This window comes from Eptesicus fuscus, chromosome 12 (assembly GCF_027574615.1).
Source record: "Eptesicus fuscus isolate TK198812 chromosome 12, DD_ASM_mEF_20220401, whole genome shotgun sequence".
Lineage (NCBI taxonomy): Eukaryota > Metazoa > Chordata > Mammalia > Chiroptera > Vespertilionidae > Eptesicus > Eptesicus fuscus.
In genome coordinates, this window is record NC_072484.1 from 70,260,435 (window position 1) to 70,281,231 (window position 20,797).

At 49.5% G+C, this 20,797-nt stretch overlaps 1 protein-coding gene across 2 annotated transcripts in view; it reads left to right on the forward strand.

Annotated features, from left to right (window-relative positions):
* Positions 1 to 20,797, forward strand: part of PTPRT (protein tyrosine phosphatase receptor type T) — a 929,565-nt gene that overhangs the window by 317,893 nt on the left and 590,875 nt on the right. For both annotated transcript variants that reach the window (XM_054723794.1, XM_054723796.1), the window contains exon 3: positions 17,491 to 17,762. In XM_054723794.1, coding sequence (XP_054579769.1) covers positions 17,491 to 17,762 — 272 coding nt within the window. The remainder of the gene's footprint in view (positions 1 to 17,490; positions 17,763 to 20,797) is intronic.

A 20,797-nucleotide genomic window follows, 5' to 3' on the forward strand; every position in this document is an offset into this window, starting at 1 on the left:
TGGGCAGTGCACCACGAGGTCCACTCTGCCCTCTGGACCATGAAGTCCTCAAGGGAACACCATGTTTATTACTTAGCTCTGCATCCCTGGCACCATGCACATCATGCTTGCTCAGTGAATGTTTCTGATGGACATAGAATGACTATATGAACCAATGAATGAATACAAACATATGGATGGGATTGAAGCCCAAACAGGTAGAAATTCCTTAAAGGAGGTCAGAAGTTTGGCCCATTCCTGTCATCTATGCTTTTGGCTCTCAGTCCTAATATATCATTTTGGTGATGATGGGAAAAGCAGGGTATAACTTACCCCTCGGTGTAGGTGGAGGACAAACTCCGAAGAGCCTGAGAAGTGGATAAAGAATGGATTCTCACGTTTGAAGTGAGACAGTGGGCACCCTGGAGAGGACGGGGCTCAGGAGCTCTACTGTGGATGCTCAGGATCCAGGGTGGAAATAAACCTTAAGATCCTTTGGGAATCCAGGCTCTTGTAGCTTCCATAAAAGTTCCCATGAGGACAGCACCAAAGGCAAAGGCCATGGTAGTAAAACAGGCAACCCTTTGGCAGCAGCTGGGAGGAATGTCTCCCACCTCTGAAACAAATTGGAATGGTAAAAAAAAGGTAAATCGGCCACCTATGCTGTGGCCCCACAAAAGTGGGACACGGCTTCAATTCTTTTTAATTCTTTCCCATTCCTCTAGTAGAAGATCAAGGTCTGTGCCAACCTGAAAGGGGACAGACATCCCTCCAGAGGGTGCACAGGACTTTCGGAAGGAAGCACTCAGAGTTCTATTGTTTTCCTTCCCACCCTTTCTTTTTACATCTTGCTGGAGGCTGAAACTCACAAGTACAACTCCGCAAAAATTAGCAGGGAAATTGTGGCGGCACGTGGCATCTTGGAAGGTGTAGTTTTCACAAGTAGAGTGCTGTAGGTGGGCTGGGAGGAAAGTTTCTGTGGATGGTGGGGGTTTTTTATGTACACCATCTGTTCATCATGTCAGCGAACCAGACCATAAGCGTAGGAGACAATCCAACCACCATCCTTGTAAATCTAACCCTAGTTAAGAAGACCAGCTAACATGTATTGAGAGCCTAGTATTTTCTGGTTGTCTCCTAAGTCGGGGGTCTGCAAATGACAGCCCATGGCTGCCTCTGCCACCTGTTTTTGTGAAGTTTCATTGGAACCCAGTCCCATTCATTCGTTCATCTACTAGTATTGCCCATGGCTGCTGTCAGGCTCTGACAGTTGAGTTGAGCGAGATGGGAAAAGTTTTGTCAGCCTCTGTTCCGAGCCGTTACGTACTTTAACTCAGTTCATCCTCACACTGATCCTGTGAGGCTGGTATTTTTATTATCCCCGTTTTGCAGATTGGGAAACAGAGACATGGAGAACCTAAGGAATTTGCCCAACAGTGCACTATAGGAAATGGCAGAGCTGGGATGTGACTCCGGGCAGTTTTGGGACACAGGATCTGGGATGTGACTCCAGAGCCTGCATCATCATCGCTGTGCTATAGTCTCAAGTACAAACCCACAGGATAAAAGCATCTTCTATACATTCAGAGTTAGGGTAGGAGAGGGCCTACCTACCTGCTTCCCAGGTGTGTATCCAAGGGGAGGATCTGACCAACAAGAGACAAGACTTCTTTCCTTTTCCCATTAGCAAAGTGAGAAGCAAGGGACTGTGGCAGTTCCAATGGAATGGGTTGAGACTCAAGAAATTTACTTGCAGTCTCATGATCTATACTATAACAAATGATGCAGAATCAGAAATGCATGGGCTCAGAAAACTATACCACTCATAGAGTCTTCCTGGGGAAATAATCACTAAAAAAGGTACTTCTGAGCATCAGAAGATTAGCTGAAAATCAAGAAGTCAAAATGAGGAAATCATGGGATAAAAGACTCGTGACCATCCCTGGTTGGGGGGCACCTACAGAAGTCCTATTCAGCTTCTTCCAAAGCTCTCACGAAGAATTTCCATCGCAGCAAATTGTCTGTGATTAAGTATCGTGACTATTTTGTTCCCAACTGCCTTCCCAGGGCCTCCAACAGGGCCTGGCACATAACAGGCACTCAGAGCACATTTGCTGTGGAACAAACTGGCACCACCAGTGGACTGGCAGCCCTGGGGAGGGGTGCTCACATCTTGCCCAGTGGCACCTGGTGTAGTAGCTTCAAAGCAAACACGTATACTATACGTTGCAATCCCTCATGAAGCTGCTTCTTCAAGAAAAGTTTATCAACTGCAGCCAAATGCCCAATTAAATGCCACAACTTCGAAGAAAGCACTCTCCACCCCCCCCCCCCCCCATGCCAGGAATACCTCAAGATGTCTGTGTGGTTGTCTTTCTATGGTGGCCGATTTCCTCCGCTCCCTTCCACTCTGTTTTCCCCAGGTTCACTTTACAATGAAAACCAATGACTGCTCACCACATCTCCAAATGTGATGGTTAGTCGTCTCTAAACCAGAAATCCTGCTCAGCCACTGCCGTAGACACCCCTTTGGCGGCGAGCACAGTCGGGCTCTGGAAAGCTTGTTATGGGTTGAATTGTAGCTGCCCCTTAGATTCATATGTCGCTCTCCTAACCCTAGGATGCCCCTTAGGATGTGACCTTATTTGGAAGTAGGGTTATTGCGGATGAATTGGAGGAGTCACACTGTAGGAGCTGGGCCCCTAATGGAATGTGGCTGGTGTCTTTCTAAAAAGGGGAGATTTGGAGAGGGGCACACATGCAGGGAGAATGCCACATCAATTTGAAAGGAGAGATCGGGGTGATGCACCTACCAGCCAAGGAAAGCCAAAGATTGCCCGCAGACCGCCAGGAGCTAGAGGAACAGACTGCAACAGAATGTCCCTCCACCCCCGGAGGAGCCAGCCCTGCTGACTTCGCAATTTCCAACTCCAGCCCTCAGGACTGTGAGACCACACATTTCTGTTGTTTGAGCCACTCTGTGTGTGCTACTTTGTTCCGGCAGCCCTAGCAAACGGTACATAACTCCTTGCCCACCTGACAGCTTTCAGTCCATGGCTCCCTTCACGTCATGGTTTCATCTTGTTCTGCTCTGTCTTCCCATCCAGGCCCACTGTGGAGCTGGGTGGGGCTGACAGGGCCGTTGTCTTTAATGGTGTGGAGCTGGAGGGGGGGTGGACAGCAGCGGGAGGAAGGGTAACCAGGGGAAAGGGACGTTTGCATTGTGGTCAAGGAGTCCAAAGTGGATTTTAATAGGAGAGGTGGGACAAGGGAAGGAGACGGGGGCTGGGTATTGAGAGAAATGTAAGAAGTAGGGAATTGGATCTGCAGTGGACAGGATTAGAAACGGGTGGAGAAGTGAAGGATAAGAGGGCAGAGTGACTGATTGGGATGAAGGCCATGAAGAAGGTCAAGGGACTCAGGGACTTGATTTCTAGAGGCCCCAGTTGACAGTGATGGGACATCCTGGTGGCTTCAAGGACTCAAGCAGGACTGGGAGGCCCTATGTCATTCCTGTGAGTAGTGTCTCTGAGTGTCCTCCTCTTCCTGCCTCTGACATGCGGAGGCGGCCATGGTCACCTCCTGGGGCAGTGAATGCCCCTCCCAGGCTGGCCCACAGGGGAGGTGCTCGCGGCCTTCCTGGAAGTGGGCGTGGGAGGCAGTTTCACGTGAGGTGGTGAAGGGCAGTGGTCAAGAGTGCAGGCTGTGGGCCGGTGTTTCGATGTGACCTGAGGTGACCTGTCCCTTCTTGAAAAATGTGGGGAACATCCAATAGACAGGAACTGGCACGAGTCCCCTGGGTTATCATGGCCTACACATCAGGCTGAGGTCCTGGTTTCCTGTTTGCAAGGAAAGGGGTTCTCAAACTCGAGTGCACTGGCACCACCTGGCGGGCTGTGGGAGCACAGGTGGGGGACTAACCCCAGAGCTTCTGATTCAGTGGAAGTGGGTTTTCTCTGCAGGTCTCCGTTGGTGCTGATGCAGCTGGTTTGGGAACTGCATTTGGAGGGCCACTGGCAAAGAGAGATGTTCCTGGGCGTAAACTGGGGGGAGCCCTGGCTTCCTGGTGTCATTACAACTGGAAGATGACCCTGGCACCTACCTTACCCTGCTGGTTTGTAGGGCCAACTATCTCATTCATTGGAGATCCACGACAGGACTCAGAGATGCTGCTGACAGCGATACTGAACCATGACAATTGACATTTCTATAGTTCTTACAATGTGTTGGGCATTATTATAAGCATTTAACACATATGAAAACATTTCGTTCTCATGACGAACCTATGAGGCAGGTACAATTACTATCATCACACTCATTGTACAGATGAAGGAACGAACTGTGGCTCAGAGAGGTTAAGTAACTTGCTAAAGGCCACACAGCTGGTAGTTGGAAGAGCTGGGATTCGATCTGTCAATCCAAATCCAGAGTCTGTGTTCTTATCCCACATTATTCCACGGATCCTGCAGAGGGAAGGAGGCAAGAAATGACCCTAGTGATGATGGCCAACTTATTTGGCCTCTTTTTGTCTTCTTATCTCAAAAAAGGAAGTAGCTTTTCCCATCGTAGAGGAAAACTGCATTTATATATATAACAAAAGCTGTCCGGTTTAATTGGATAACAGCTGTCAAATTCTTGTAGCTCCTGAGAGGATGGTAAAGAGGGGGAATAATTATTGTGCTATTTTCTATGCAGGCCTGAGTACATTTGGGGGCGTCAATAAGTGTCTAATGATATTCCTGGTAAGTGGCAATGATTGAAGAGGAGAGACCTTGTTGAGAGCCTTCCTGTATGATGGCCAGAGCTTTCATGCCCTTGAGAAAGGTGTGCAGGGTCTCGCCCAGGGCGGGAGAGAGCCTCCTTAAATGGGTTAGTGAGCATCTTGGCTGGCCCTGGATGGAGAGAAGGGACAGCACTGCTTGTCCATCAGCCCAAGTTTATGGGCCCTGGCCTCTCAGGGTTGGTGGTTAGAGACTGGCCAGCCCAGTGGTTCTGAGTGTGGCCCATCAGCTTCACTTAGAAACTTGTTCGAACTGCATGTTCTCAGGCCCCACCCAGAACACACTGGGTGTGGGATCCAGCCGTCTTTCAACAAGCATTCAGAGTGATTCGGATGCATGCTGCAGTGTGGGAACCACTGTTCTAGGCAGAAATAGCACTGACTTTGGAGTCAGATACACCTAACTTGGGAGTCCTGGCACTGCCACCATCTGGCTGTGTGACTAAGGACAAGTTGCTGTACCTCTCTGTATATCCATGTGGCTGTGTGACTAAGGGCAAGTTGCTGTACCTCTCTGTATATCAAGTTTCTCATCTATAAAATGAGGGTGGGAGGTTAGAGGAGTGGCCTGTAAGGTATTTGATTCCGTCCCTCCACATGTTAGGAACTCTTTCTTCTTGGCTTTGAAACAGGCTAATTTATCTGCCAGGAATATTCTTCCTGCTTCCTCTTTACCTGTCTGACACCTGAATAACCCTAGGCCTCAGTGTGGAGGTATAAAAAGAAAGAAGGTTATTCGCTCCAGCACGTTGATTTTTCTTTCTTTTTATACCTCCTCCTCCAAATCCAGGCTGGGTTAATACCCCTCCATGTGTACGGCCTATCACAGAACTTCCCACATCCTCGTAGCAGCCTTTTACTTGTTTGTACTCTCCACAAGGGCACAAACTCTGCCCTGCTGACTGCTGCTTCTCTATTGTTGGATACATAGTGGGTGCGCAAGTAATGCTTGAGGTCAGAACCAATTTCATTCCGTTAATAAAATGCTTGGTTCTAGCGGCTTGCCCTTCATGCATGGGGCTCCATGGGGAAACTGAGGCATGGAGGTGCCGGCTGACTTCGGGATGCAGCGGCCGGGAGAACAAATGGAGAAAGTAAGTCCCGGTGGCTGAGGATTTAAGGGGAGGGCCTGTGGATTGGGGTACGGACAGCCTTTAGCACATCTCCATGGGGCAGAGGGGCCCATCTGATGTTGGCATTAGGTAGTGTTATACCCTCGCCCCAAACACCCACAGTGGGGGCCTGCTGGTGAAGAGTGAAATGATGCGATGGCATCTCGCCAGCCCTCATGGTAAGCAGGCCCCCCCAGCGTCGCCAGGGCAGGCATTTTGCAAAGCTCAGAGGAGCTCTTCACCTTTATTAATAGATATACTTATTTATTTACTATGGACAGGGTTAAGGGCCTCTTTGAGAACTAGATGGACACTCCAGAATAAAAGGGCAGCAAAAAATTACGGTGTTTCTCCAGGAGCAAGCCCCGCAGTTGACCTTGCCGGTCAGTGGGTACGTGGTCAGGTTGCTTTCAGAGTCAGGCCCCATTGTTTCGGGGGAGATAAAGGTGTCAGTTGAGGGGAAGGTAGACTTTAATACTTTCTGTCTCTCCAAGCCCTGGCATTTTAGAGCTTGGGAAAGAATAGCAGTGACCCAATTTAGTAATGTGAAGGCAAGACAGTACTGTTTCAACAGGCCTCCTCATCTCTTTGTTTGGCTTTCCTCCATGTGCCCTCCCCCCACCCCCCACGCCGTTTCCAATTGTGTCTTTTCCCATTACAAATATACGAGGTAATAATCCAGTATTTTCCACGGAGCACGGCAAACATGCTATATATAATACACAGTTGAACATTCTGCGAGTATAATTGGAGCATAAATGTAACTAATCAAAATATTATCATGCCAGCAGATGTGTGAAGAGTTTGGAGATTTAAAAAATATATAAATATATATATATATTTCAGTTCCATGTCGTTTTGATTTAGAGATTTAGAGTTGCAGAAGCAGGAGCCCAGCCCAATGAATGTCAGGAACAATTTGGGGTCTGCAAACGCTCCTGACATGCCTGTTGTTCTCTTTGCTCTTAATATGGCAGCAGCTTGACAACTGATTTCATTTTGGTTCTTTCCTCCCACTTATTGCCCCTCTTCCTACCTGTACCAGTTCCTCAGGGCAAAGCCAGCTGGCCCCAGGGAATGCGGGGTCACTCCTCGCCACCAAATACAACATGCCCACATGTGATGTGGAGCCTAAGAGCTAAGTGATGGTTGGGATTTCCTGGGTGAGAATTTTGGCTGTGCTGTGAGCTGTGTGGTCTTGGGAAAGTTACCTAGCCTCTCCGTACCTCAGTTTGTAAGAGAAGGATGGTAATAGTGACTACCTCCTAGGTTACTATTAGAATCAAATGAATGAAGATTAGTCAAATGTGATGGTATGTGTTTGCAGCTGTTGCTCTTATCAAGGACTAGAGCAGAAAAGCAATTCTGCGGGAACACAAAAATTACGGTGTATCTCCAGGAGCAAGCCCCAAAGAAAAAGGCCGCTCCTCCCTCTCCCATCTCTAGAAGGCTTCTAGGTAGAAAATTCAAGCCAGTCCTGGCATCTAACTCACCTCCGACTGGTCACAGTCACGTGACTGTAAAGTCTTGCAACCTTAGACTTCTGTAGCTGGAGGGAACTTCAAACACTCTACCTGCTCAGCAATTTTACAGGTGAGAAAGGAGAGAGAATCCCTCGCTCTCAGAGGCACCATATGACTAACACCGGGTGCACAGAAGAGGTCAAAATCTGGAGGGAGAGTGGCATGACCTGCCCTTCAATTCTACCTTGACCTTGCCAACATTGTTGGGGTAGTTCCCATGTCAAAAAGCAACGCAAACAAGGCCTTATATGTCACCATTTATGGAGCCAGGTTCTCATTCTGTCGTGTGCTGGGTTCCATTATTTCTCCTTCAATAACGTTTATTTTTCCTCCTGGGATGGTAAGACATTACATGGAGATGTTGGGGGAGGTGAGTTATGAAATTATAAGTTGAGAGAACCCCAGGCCCGCTGGGCCCACAACATTTTACCTGGGTCTGTTTCCATCACAAGATTATTGTAAGGTCCAAAGGAGAACGTGAAAATGTTTTATTTGTCTGGGGAGTGAAGGGGATGTGAAGTAGTTAAGGGGTGGTACATGGTTTCGATTTTATTCTGCTTTGTGTCCATCATCTTTCTCCTCTCTGCTCCTTTTCCCGCCCAGTGTTCCTTCCTCACTTGTATTTTATACCTCCGGCCTCACCCTTTTCCCTTCTCCCCACCTCTCCTCCTTCCATCCTCTCTCCCTTGCTCCCTCCTCTCCTCATCTTCCTTTGTGTTTACTCTTCTCCTTTCCTTACTGCTTCTTATTCTCCTCCCTTCCTTCTCTTTTCTTGCTCCCTCTTCCCTTCTCTTTCCGCCTTCTCCTCAGGGGTGGGGAAGGGTGCAGGTGCCGCAGGTGCCTGGTCTTTTGGGGATAGGCCCATGTGTAGAGCCTCTTCCAGCGGGGCCTTCACATCCAGTCACCTGGGTTTATTTTCATTTTTAAACTACATTATCCACACCCCCATGGACGATCAGATAGCTGTTTCCCGAGAACTGCTTTCACAGATTTGCATATGAAATGCTCAAACCCCAACTATAGGTCTGAGTGAGTGATTACAGCAATAGCTGCTGCTTGTTCACACAGACGGACTCTGACAAGGTGTTCAGTGTTCAGCTCCTTTGAAACCGCAGGGTATTTTCCTTGTTGTAAACAGACATTCTGTATCCATTAACCTGTAATTCATCCCTCCTTCCCTTCCCCCCTCTCTCCCTCCTTCCTTCTCTCTCACCCTCCCTTCCTCCCCATTGGCCAGGGTATTAAAAAAGAAACAAATGTCTTTGCTTTTTTTTTTTTTTTTTTTTTTTTTTTGGCATGTGACCATTAGATTGCTTTGACTGATAATATGGATAATGCTGATATGCTTGTTACTCTGGCGATTGGTAAATTGTTATGTTGATGGTTAGCTGAACGACTGTTCATTTTCATGATACTACTGGCAGAAATCTGTGCTTCTCTCCCACCTATTTTCTTAATTTATGGTGGAGTCTTTTGAGATTATTTTTTGTCCCTTGTTCCTTTATTGTGACCAGATAGCTGCATGCTATCATTCTGGGCTTTTAAATTAGGCCTTGTCCAGAATAGCTAAAATAGAGGAATGTAGGGGGCAAGTGATGCAGAAGGAAGTGTTCTGTGGGCATGGGTGACAGTAAGTGGAGATGGACGACCAACTGGGCTGGGCTGTGTGCATTTCAGGAACACCACCCCTGAGCAAAATCCTGGAGGCAGGGAAGTCTGGAGTGTGTGTGTTCGTTTCCCTTGCTGCTAGAGCATAACCATAGCACCCATTTCTTAGTCTTATCATTCTGGAGGTCAGCAGTTCTACATCGTCACACTGGGCTAGCATCAAGCTGTTGGAGGCGCTGTGTTCCTTTCTATGGGAGGATCTGTTTGCCTGCCTGTTCTGGTTTCTGGCGGCCACTTGTATTTCTTGGTTTGTGGCTCCCATGTATCTCCAAAGTCAGGGTCTTAGCATCCTCAAATCCCTCTCTGATTCTGCCTCCCTCGCCTCTCTCGATCAGAATAATCTCCCCATCTCTAGTCATCTGATTACCAACCTTAATTCCATCTGAAGCCTTAATCCCCCTTTGTCATGTAGGTGACATGCACAGGTTCCACAGGTGACGACATGGGCATCTTTAAGCCACTGTTCTGCTCACCATGGAGCGGAGGAGGGCTGCTTAGGCAAAAAGACTTCACCTCTGTTCCTCAGTGTTCCTTACTTTAAAACAGGGATAGATAGCACGGTGCCACCTCATGGGGATGCTAAGAGATGCTCAGATCAATGCCTGGCATGTACCAAGTTTTCAGTAAACATTAATAACATTAAACAGGTGGGCAATTGCATTGGGCCTCCCATCATCTGCTACTGGCTGTTTATTGTGAAATTAACATTTATTGAGTTAAGACCAGTGTTTCACTTACTATTGACTGAAAACAGACAGACAAAAAGACTTTGACGTGTAGCTGTCATGATCCCATTATATAGACGAGAACACTGAGGCCCAGAAACTTTTACTGACTTGCTCAGATCATACAATGAAGACATGACAGGAGAGGGGCGGAAACCCAGTTTTCCTGACTGGAAATCGAGGGCTCCTTCCAGGGCGCAACAGCTGCCTCGGCTTCAGGCAGCGCTTGGTCCCCGCAGGCCTGCACTCCCTTCCCGTAGGTGCTGGCGCTGGAAGCTGGCGGGACCACCTGTCTGCAGGGACGGCTCTGAGCTCTCAGAGCTCCAGGCGCTCAGCTGCCAGTCGCGGAGCACACTCATGTAATCTTAATGAACAATGTGCAAAGCCATTAAAAACTCAATTTGGGCTTTCTTTTTACTGCCAACGTGAGGAAATGCAATCGTGAGGTGCTCATGTGTAAACACAATAGCCGCCATCTGCTACGGAGAAGCATTTTGCCTCCAAAAGGGGGATCTATGCTGCAGACACATCAATAATGGGGCGTTTATCAAGGCGTTATTATGCACGAAGGGGAAAAAATGCAAAATTTATGGCCAGCCGGAGAGCACTTCCTGGTTTAATTTCACAGTTTTCGGTGCTATGTATAATAACTGTGAGGAAACTAATGCTGTTTTATGTTCCTTATCACGTCAGTGGATTTTTGAGAGAGAGAGAGAGAGAGAGAGAGAGAGAGAGAGAGAGAGAGAGAGAGAGAGAGAGAATGTATTTACAGTCTTCCTCTTTCTTGTTTCTGACTGATCCCGGCATAATGACTGGCTCATTTTTGATCTCCAGGAAACTGGCAGCCTGGGGATGATATTAATTAAGCCAACCTGTTGATGAAAGAGGGCCCCACTGAGCCGCTGATGCATGAGGGCTTCACTCCCGAACAAGCTGTGAAACGGCAGGTCTGTGCTCGGCTCTCAGATCCGGCTCCCTTCTTCTGGGGGATGTGGCCACCCCTCTGTAGAGCTGGCTGGATGCCACCCTCCCCTAGGACACTTCGCTTGCATCGCTGGATGCTATGACTTCCTGCCCCTGTGCCTTTGCACGTGTTGTTCCCTCTGTTTGAAATGCTCTCCCAGATCATCACCAGGCACACTTCCATGGGAGGGACCCCGACTGGGGAAGAGGACAGGCTCACACATTCTGATGTGTGGAGTTTAGCGATATACCCGCTAGTTTCTACTTATATTTGCGGAGGTACACTAACCTGATGTGGCTGAGGATATTCCTGGGGAAGGGGCGTTAGGAGAGAAAAAGGTGAGCCCTGTGCAGTTAGGCTGTGAGAGTACTCATGTGTCCTACAGGCTGGAGGGGCCTGTTGTAGGGACTGACTGTAGGGCCACGAACAGAGAGAAAATCCATCCCAAAGGATGATGCCAAGTGGAAGTGAGAGCTGAACTGTAGGGGACATGGTGCTAGGTGAGTGTGCATCTGCATGGAGGAGGAAAAAAAGGCATGGAGTCTGCAGAAAGAGCTTTCTCTTGAACCCTGTTGATTCTGGGGCTAAAGCAATGCTGCTGTGTGTCCCCCGAGTGTGTCCCAGAGCAAAGAGACACTAATGAGGACCTGTCCAGTCATTGAGACACCACAACTGGTGGCAAAGGCATATGAGGGATCTGTGCCTGGAAGTGCAGCGGGAACAAGGGGGTTGCCATCATTAATTAAGGTGCCTTGGGGTTTGGGGACTATATAGGGAGTATTGCCAGGAGCCGGAGTACCAGGCAGGTACAGGTAGGGGCTGGTAAGATTCCACTGTCAGGGTTCATAATATGCTCATGAGCCGGTGAGGTTTTACATCCATTCATTCTTCCAATCCCAGCTCAGCTTAGTTCAGTCCTGGAAGATGCTGACCCACCTGGCTGAGCTCATCACCCCGCCTCTGTGCCAAGACTGGATTTCCTGCTTGGTCACTGGGGTCGCTGCCTCTGCAGCTGGAGGCACCTTCCTCACTGCTGCTGCCCTCGACACAGCCTGTGGTTCCCTGAGCCCTGGTCCAGTCCATTTAGCTCCTAGCTTCTGGTTCAGACACTGGGATTGGGTGCACCTGCTGGGTGGAGCCCAGATGGTGTGCCCATGTCTTAGTTACAGAGGAGACTGGGCAAGTGGGCATCGGGCTTTTTCTTTTAGGTAGAGGAACGTGGGCCATGCTTCAAAAGTTGGGGACATTCCCCAACCACAGGAAGGGAGTTCAGGTATTGAGTGGCCAGACCACAGGGCAAGTTTCTACTTCAGATCAAACATCTGGTTAACATGGAGGGTGGCCTGAGAGCAGCCACACGTGGTGGGTGGCACCTGAGGAGCAGTGTGTGACCACGGTGGCTACACTGACCAGCATCCCTGATGAGTTTCCACTCTTGAAAGGTGGATCTCCTCAGGTGTAGCCCCAAACCTTTTCTTTCTGTCCAGATTGGGAACTAAATGAGCTGACCCACATTTTGCTTTTTGTACCATACTTTCCCTCTAAGACTTTGGTGAGGACATTATACCATGGGGAGCTTTCTTTCTTTTTTTAAAAAAAATATTTTGTTGATTTCAGAGAGGAGGGGAGAGGGAGGGAGCTATATAAATATCAGTGATCAGAGGAAAAAAATCATCTTTAAAATCATTGATTGGCTGCCTCCTGCACTCCCCACCCCGCTCTCGCCCCCCCCCCCCCACCCCCACACACACACTGGGGATTGAGCCCGGAACCCAGGCATGTGCTCTGACCAGGAATCGAACCGCAACCTCCTGGTTCATAGGTTAGACACTCAACCACAGAGCCATACTGACCAGGCACCACAGGGAACTTTCTACACTCACATAAGAGCACTCAGATTTCCCAGGGCCCCTGCTGGTTTCTGAATGGACTTGTCATCGTTTTATCTCTGGTTCACTAGCTTGGGAGTACATATGTGGTCCTGTTAACAAAAATACCTGTGATGGCAGACCAATGGCCCTCCAAAGATGTCCATGTCCCAATCCCTGGGACGTGTGCATATGTTACCTGACATGGCAAAGGGACTTTGCAGATGTGACTGAATTAAGGATCTTGCAGTGGAGAGATTATGCTGGATTGTCTGGGTGGACCCTTATAAGAGCATCCTTATAGGAGGCAGGCAGAGGGGTCAATGTCAGAACGAGTTGTGCTGAAGGAAATAGAGGTTGAAGTCATGCCCTTTGGAGATGGAGGAAGGGTCCATGAGCCAAGGAATGCAGGCAGCCACTAAAAGCTGGGCCAGGCAGGGAAATTGGTTGTCTCCTATAGCCTCTAGAAGGAAAGCAGCCTTCCCAACACCTTGACTTTGCACCTCTGACCTCCAGAAGCATAAGAGAATACATTTGTGTTGTATCGAGCCACTGAGTCTGTGGTAATTAGTTATAGGAACCATAGGACACAAATACAGGATCTAAATTGTGTGTCCCCCAAGCCTGCACGTGCTTGATTGCCAGTCCTCTGTCTGCCCCCACAGGGCTCTTCCTGTGATCTCATGAGGGCATGCATGGAAGGTCAGCTGCTTGTGTTGCCACTTTCTGGCATCCTGGTGGAAGCCCACTGCCTGCGAGCCATAGAAGGGGACCCTCACCACAGCTGCTATGTGGAATTTTTGGAATTAAGGTGAAAGAATGAGGCTACTTATAGCTGTAGTGGCTCATCTTGGTTGATGGTAAATAGCCGTAAGGTTTCATTCTGAATTGAATATTTGAGTGGTTAAAATAAGATTTCAAGAGTTTTTGGGTCCCACAGAGCGCTGCTTTGTAGTCTCACCAAGACATCTGTCTGCCGTAACCTTCTGGCCTGCACCCTTTCCTCCTTTGGGGGTAGGCTGGGTGGGCAGCCATCATTATCTTTTGTCTCCCCCCCCTCCCCCCATGTATCTCATCTATTTCTCTGAGCCCAGCACCAAAAACACATGTCTAGTCTGAGGGCCAGAGCATGCACATTAAGTTGCACAAATTGACATCACGGTGTGGTGGTGGGGAACATGGTAAGTGTCCTGACCCAACCCAACGCTGGCCCACCTAAGACACCAATTCTCTTAATGAAGGTCCAAGATGTGCTTTTCCTTCTCCAGGATTCATTCTCAGAGGCCAGTCTTTCCATTCTCTCCCTTCTTTCTGCTTTTTCCCCAGGATGCTGCTTGTAATGATGTTCCTATTTGGGGTGTCTTATAGCTTTGCTTGGTAGCTGTCATTACTCATCTCATCTTCCTAAATAAAGGACCTTGTAGAAAGTAGGGGCTCCATGGGGGGTGCCAAAATAATAACGAGAATGCTAGCTGCAGAAATAAATGACAGAATTTGAATGGCTTCATAACCCAGTCATACTTGATTCCCCGTTTACTAAAGGTCTGAAATGAGTGTTCTCCGTAGGCGGGCGGCCTTTCTCATGGCCATGGCCGTTCAGGGACCAGGCTCCTTTGGTTGCGGCTCTGCTGTCACTTAGGCAGGCTCCTGGGCTCCTGTGCTTGGAGCTGTTGGGTGGGAAAGACAATGGAGCCGTGATGCTCACACTTTCATGTGCCTCCTACAAACCAGCTGAGGATTTTGACAAATGCAGAGCTGGATTCTGTAGGCCTGGGATGGGGCCCAAGTTCTTGCTTTTCTTACAAGCTCCCAGGAGTGCTGGGGCTGCTGCTCCAAGGACCATCTTTTGAAAGACAAGATAAGGGAGGATGGAGCAGTGGGGGGTCGGGGAGGGTGGAGGCCTGGCCCCACTGGCTAGAATTCAGCTGCAGGACCCACCACTCCATAGAGAGAGGCTGGGGGATGTAGTCCAGCTGTACCCAGAACGAGGAGGACAGGTTTGTCAATCAACAAGCAATTTTGCTCCATGAGGAGTCCATGGAGGGCCAAGCCCTTGCACCAGCTTCATCTTCATGGAAATGCAGCTCCCTCTGTCAGCAGTCATGGGGGCAGCAAGATGGGAGTGGGTGGATGTTGCATGGTGCCACCTCCTCAGTGGGCCTGCCCTACCCTGGAGCTAGATGAACAGAAGTGGGAACCTGAGCCAGTGGAAGGGAAACCCCGACTCTCTGTCGCGGCCCCTGCGACACAGCTTGGTTTGAATTGGCAGGAGGATAGGAGCCGAAATGTCCGTGGAGCATCATGGGATTCCAAGGGGAAAGAGCCAGGCACCTTGGCATCTGAGGTTGCCTTCCTTACCTATCGGTGGGCTGCTCCTCTGTGGCAGGGGCAGCCATCCAACCTTTGTGGGGCTGTGGGTCATCAGTCATCTGTCCCAGGGAAACCTCCTGGCACCCTGTGGGACACAGGTCAGCAGAGAGAGAGGCAGGGATGCTAGCCTCAGTTTACCCTCTGCAGTGGTTTCTTTCTTGCTGCCTCACTGGGAGGTTCTGATGATTAGCAATACCATCCGACAAGGGACATCTCCCCGCTTCCCCTCTGTTACTACCAAGCCTTTCCTCCTTTGCTCACTTTCAGTGGCTCCTGCCCCAGGAGATGGGTGAGTTTTTTGTTTGGTGGGATGGCAAAGTCTGATAACCGTGGGTTCAAGTTTCTGTCTTTGGTACCTTGCTTCTTATTGGCTTATGTTGGGGATGAGCCCACCCAACAGCCCTATGTGGTCATCCCTCAAGGACAGCTCTGGCCCTGGGGATGTGGGAATAGTCGGAAGGGGGAGTCCATGGTCATCCAAGTTCTCTACATGCCCTTCACAAAAGAAAACACAGGAAGCCTAATTTAGCCTCAAGTCCAAGTGACTTTCTCAAGTCCAGCTTTGGGAATAATGAAGTGGAGGTTTTGAACTCTGCCTCTCTCCCCTGTCTATTTTTAAATTCACTCAGATCCCAGAGGAGACGGGCTATGAGTGACGGGTGCCCTTGAGAACCTCAACAAGATATGGACTGCCCAGCACTTACTAGCTGGCAGCTGTTAGTATTTTTGGAATTAGGGTGAAAGAATGAGGCTACTTATAGCTGTAGTGGCTCATCTTGGTTGAGGGTAAGTAGCCATAAGGTTTCATTCTGAATTGAATATTTGAGTGGTTAAAGTCAGATTTCAAGACAACAGTGGTTTTCTAGGTGAGGACATTCATCCTGGACCACCTGGGTCTATCGCCTGTGTTTTAGGATGCAGTTACTTCATAGAATCATAGGACTTGAAGTCACAGAGCACAGCCCGCAGAGATGGTGCAGTTTCCTCAGACATCTCACTTTCTCCAGGCTCTGCACCACCCGCGGGGATGGGGACTCACTCTGTCTCCGGGCAGGCAGTCCCATTGTACATCAGCTCTGCTCCTTAAGGTCCTTTGCACTGAAGTGTGCCTCCTGGTGGCTCCTTTCAGAAGTCTGCCCTCTCAGGCACCTTCATCAACGAGCTGTTGCCATAATATTGCTGCCTAAAGTACCGAGAGGAAACCCAGGGCGAACAACAATGAGCACTTGCTCTCACGCTCATGGTCCGAGCATCGAGTGTGGTTCTGCTGATCTAGGTTGGGCTTGTGGGCCGCGTGGCTGTGCTTCTTGCTGCGGGGGTGGCACGGCTTGGTTCTTCACTGCCGCCTCTGCTCAGTACTCCTCCACGTGAGTCTGTTCTCCATCCCAACCTGAGGGGCAGCAGCCACCTGGGGGGCATTCTCCCCATGAAAGGTGGCATTTGTGCAAGAGGGCAAGCCCAGCGAGGCGCGTACGCTTCAAGCCTCCGCTTGGATTGTTCTGTTAGCATCTTCTGAGCAAAGCAAGTGCAGTCCAAAGTCAGAGGATGGGGACACGCCCCCCGCCTCTTCTGAAAAGCAAGGGGCTAAGGACGCAGATCCAGGGAGGGGCCAAGAGCTGGAAACAAACATTTAGCCTGTCAGAGCAACTCCAAAGAGGCTCCCGTCCTTCCTAGGAAATAGCCTTTTAAGTGCCTGAAAGGACTAGTCCTGTTTTCTGCCAGTAGTAATGAGAGCACACACTTTGAGGCTGGAGCGAATCTGGGTCTCCTCGCTCCCTGTCTGTGTGGCCCAGGGCAGGCCACTCAGTCTTTAAATAACCTGAATCCTCCGCCTCCCAGGGTCATCCTGGAGGTTAAATTGAATGATATCTAAATAAGACACCTCGCATCCCACTGGGACGCCTTCCGTGCATAGTATTCCTTCCCCTTCTTCCCAGGCCGAGCATCTCCCAGCGGTTCTCCATTTCCTCCGGGTCTTCCTTGCTGACTGGAATCCAGTGTGCGCTTTATATGCCTCCTCTCATATGCCCTGTCCTGAATGCAAGGTTCAGGTGGCCTACGTTGGAACAACGACACCTCCCATATTGCTGAGGTTGTTTCCACTGAGACAGCCAAAGCTTACGTGAAGTTATATTTCACCCCATTGTACCCAGGGAGGTTGTCATTAACTTAATTCCTGGGATTTTGTTCCGTGCTTCCTGCAGGAGCTGCTGGATGTAATGTCTCTTGCGTAAATGTTCAGAGTGTCCACTTTGTAGAAATACCTGGTGCATGTTACCAGCTCTTCATTTGTAAAACCACCTTGTTGAGTAGGGTTGTTATTCCCAATTACAGAAGCAGGCGTAGAGGTTGAGAGAGGAGATGTGGTTTCCTCAGGCTCAACCAGGCCCTGCTGGAGCGACCCCATTTCTGGCCACCGTGTTGAGGGGTGTGACCGATTTTCAGGAGGCTTTTTCTTTCTCTCTCCCTGTCTCCTTCCTGCCCCCTTGGCGGGTCTCCAGGCTCCTTCATGATGGTGAACAGCTCCGGGAGGGCCTCCGGCCAGAAGGCCCACCTCCTCCTGCCCACCTTGAAGGAGAACGACACGCACTGCATCGATTTCCATTACTACTTCTCCAGCCGCGACAGGTCCAGCCCCGGCGCCTTGAACGTCTACGTGAAAGTGAACGGCGGGCCCCAGGGGAACCCCGTCTGGAACGTGTCCGGCGTCGTCACCGAGGGCTGGGTGAAGGCAGAGCTGGCCATCAGCACCTTCTGGCCACATTTCTACCAGGTAGGGGGTTTTCCATGGCTCAGTTTCCTTTTTAAGTAACCACAAACCCACCCTCCTCTTGCCTGCCTGGAGTTGTGCAGTGGAGAAAGGACTTCATTTGCTCACTGGTTCAACTGTGTTTACTGAGCTTCTCCTTCTAGCAGGCCCTGGAGGAGGAGACTAGTGGATGAATGATGACAACACAGCCAGATGCATTTGAGTTCCCAGGGTGCTGCAGGAACAGAGACATGGAAGCCTATTGTACAAGAATGGATGAGGCAGACAGTGTTATCCAATGAGGAGAATGCTATGATTTTCCCTGTTTTACAGATGAAGAGGTTGAGGTTCAGAGGGAGGAGGTAACTAGTCAGAGATCACCCCTGGAGAAGACGGTGTGTGTGGGGGGTAGTGGGGAGACTGTTAGGATGGCTTCTCAGAGGAGCTGAAATGAGGCCAAGTGTTGAAGGAGGAAGGGAAAGGCATTTGAATTGTCAGGGATGGGGCAGGCCATGGGCTCAGGGAGTGGGTGAGAGATGTTGGCAGAGTTTGGACACTCGAAGTGGACTAAAGGGAGGTTGCAAAGGAGACATACAGGGCATGGAGCCTGCAGGGGCAAGGAGGTTGCGTGTGGGCCCCGAATGCCAGGCCAAGGACATTACCTATATTCTCGGGTCTAGAGAAGTGCTTCTCACACTCTCTGGTGAAAGACAAGTTCCCTCCCCAACTCAGTTTGAACCTATACTTGTACAAATGGCAATAAAAATGTCACAGCCATGCCAGATTGCTGTCACAGTTTCTAAACACCTCTCTCGCTTTCCCTGCTCATCCCACTGGGGACTGAGATGCAGTGTGCATGCCAGCCCCAGCCCACGGAGCTCCAGGTCGTCCTCACCTGGGACTGTGGAAAGTTGTTGTGTAAACAGCACTCTTGAGGTACAATTTACATATTATAGAATCCACTTATTTTAATTGAGCAATTCAGTGATTTTTAGTAAAGCCACTGAATTGTGCAATTATCACCACAAACCAGTTTTAGAACATTTCCACCATCCCAATAAGATCCCTTGTGCCTATTTTCAGTTAATCCCCATGCCCACTGTTGGGAGTGTTTAAGTAAGAGAGTGACATAGTCAGATCTGCGTTTTGGAGAAATTTCTCCAGAGTCTGGAGCAGAAGGTGGACCTGAGGGTGGCAAGGTTAGTGGCTGGGAGCTTCTGAGACACCCTTCGTTTCAACATCCAAGGTGCAGTCCTCTCAGGTGCGTCATGGAAGCAGACATAGACAATATGGAAACAAATGGACATAGCTGTGTTTCAGTACAACTTTATGGACAAAAACAACTAGTGGGCCAGACTTGACCTCCAGGCCATACTTTGATGAACCCTGATGTAGGTGATAGAGCTGAGCTCCAGAGAGAGACCACGAAGTCCAAGAGCACACAGCAAATCACTGGCAAAGCTGAGGCCAGAGCCCAGATGCTCAGTGTGTAAATGCCAAGTGTCTCTATAAGCCCACGGATACCTCCATGGGCACCTTCAGATCCCAGTCAGAAACCCCCGGCCTAGGACCTGGTGCCAATGGGGACAGGATGGGGCCACAGGTGCAAGTATAATGAGCAGGATAAGTGACCCAGGAGAGGGACAGTCACACTATTGGTCATGGTCTCTGATGGGGTATGGAGGGGAAAAGAGAAGTTTCTTGGGTATCCCTATGTCCCAGCTCTGTGGTACGCATATTGCCTCTCACTCACCTGTACAGGAACTCCTGTGTTGGGAAGCAACATACCCTGTGCCCCAGAATAGGGGACATTATTGGCAAACTGAGGTAGCAGGTCCTGTGGCTCCAAGTCCAGTTTCCTCCTTTAGGGCCAATAGCCTTTCCATTCTGAGAATCTTCCACTCCCTGGCTCTATAATGGTGAATGCATCTCGTCATCATTTTGAATCACCGTTGTTTTATTTGTAAGATCGAGACGGTAATGGGTCCAAGGAGGGGTTCTTCTGTGGATTAAATAAGGCAGCACATACATAATGTCTTGTCAGCAATTGTCAGAAGGAGGGAAGGAAGGAAGGAAGGGAGGGAGGGAGGGAGGGAGGGAGGGAGGGAGGGAGGAGGGGGACGACAGGGGAGAACAGAAAAAGAGGAAGAAGAAAGGAGAACTTTCTAAAAGAAGTGCCCTCTGTGGCTGAGCTGTCCTGGGTGAACTCTGAGCCGGCCCTGTGATAGCAGCTTCATCTGGGGGAATTTTATTTTCTGATTTCCAACTTGTTGGCCACTGTAGTGCTGTTACATTGCATTGCATTTCCTCTGCTCTGAGCTTCGTGGTGAAAAAGCCACTAATGCGCTGAGAGCAGCAGTTTAGAACAGACATGTGCGTCTTACACACACACACACACACACACACACACACACACACACACACAGGCAGTAGTGGATGGTCTCATGGCCACACACGCAGAGTGGAGCACACACACAGGCTCACACACCTGCATGCTCCCAGACTCATGCGCACTCGGGCACCCACTCACATGTACGTCTGTGGGAGAGAAGAGGGGACCTATCAGGAGATTCGAAGACTTTTGCAAAGTGGATTTTAAATTCACCAGACCCCCAAGCTCCGGCCCTGCATGTGTGAGGCTGTGGACTAAATACAGTTTTAGTTTTCAGTAGTGCTGGTCCTCACATATGGATGGTTAGGTATTCATTTATTAAAGTCATATTTCACAGTCCTACAATGGACTTTTAGCTCCATAATAAACAGGGAAATTTTATCTTTCTTATTAGTGGGCATTCTGGCAGGAGGCCTTGAGCAGGGCCTGGGGTAGGAATGTTCCTCTGCCATTCACCCCCACTCCCACCTGGCGTCTCTCGGTCCAGCAAGGGCTTAGCAAACCCTGCTTCACATCGCTGCCCCTTTCTAGGGGATATTAATTCTGTTTCATGTTTTTAATGATTCTGAACTTATCCATCGCAAGATTTTTTTTTTAAATAAAAGAACTCATTATTAATTTTGCAGCCACTGGCTCTCTCTCTCTTCTCCATCACCTGCCTAGCTGA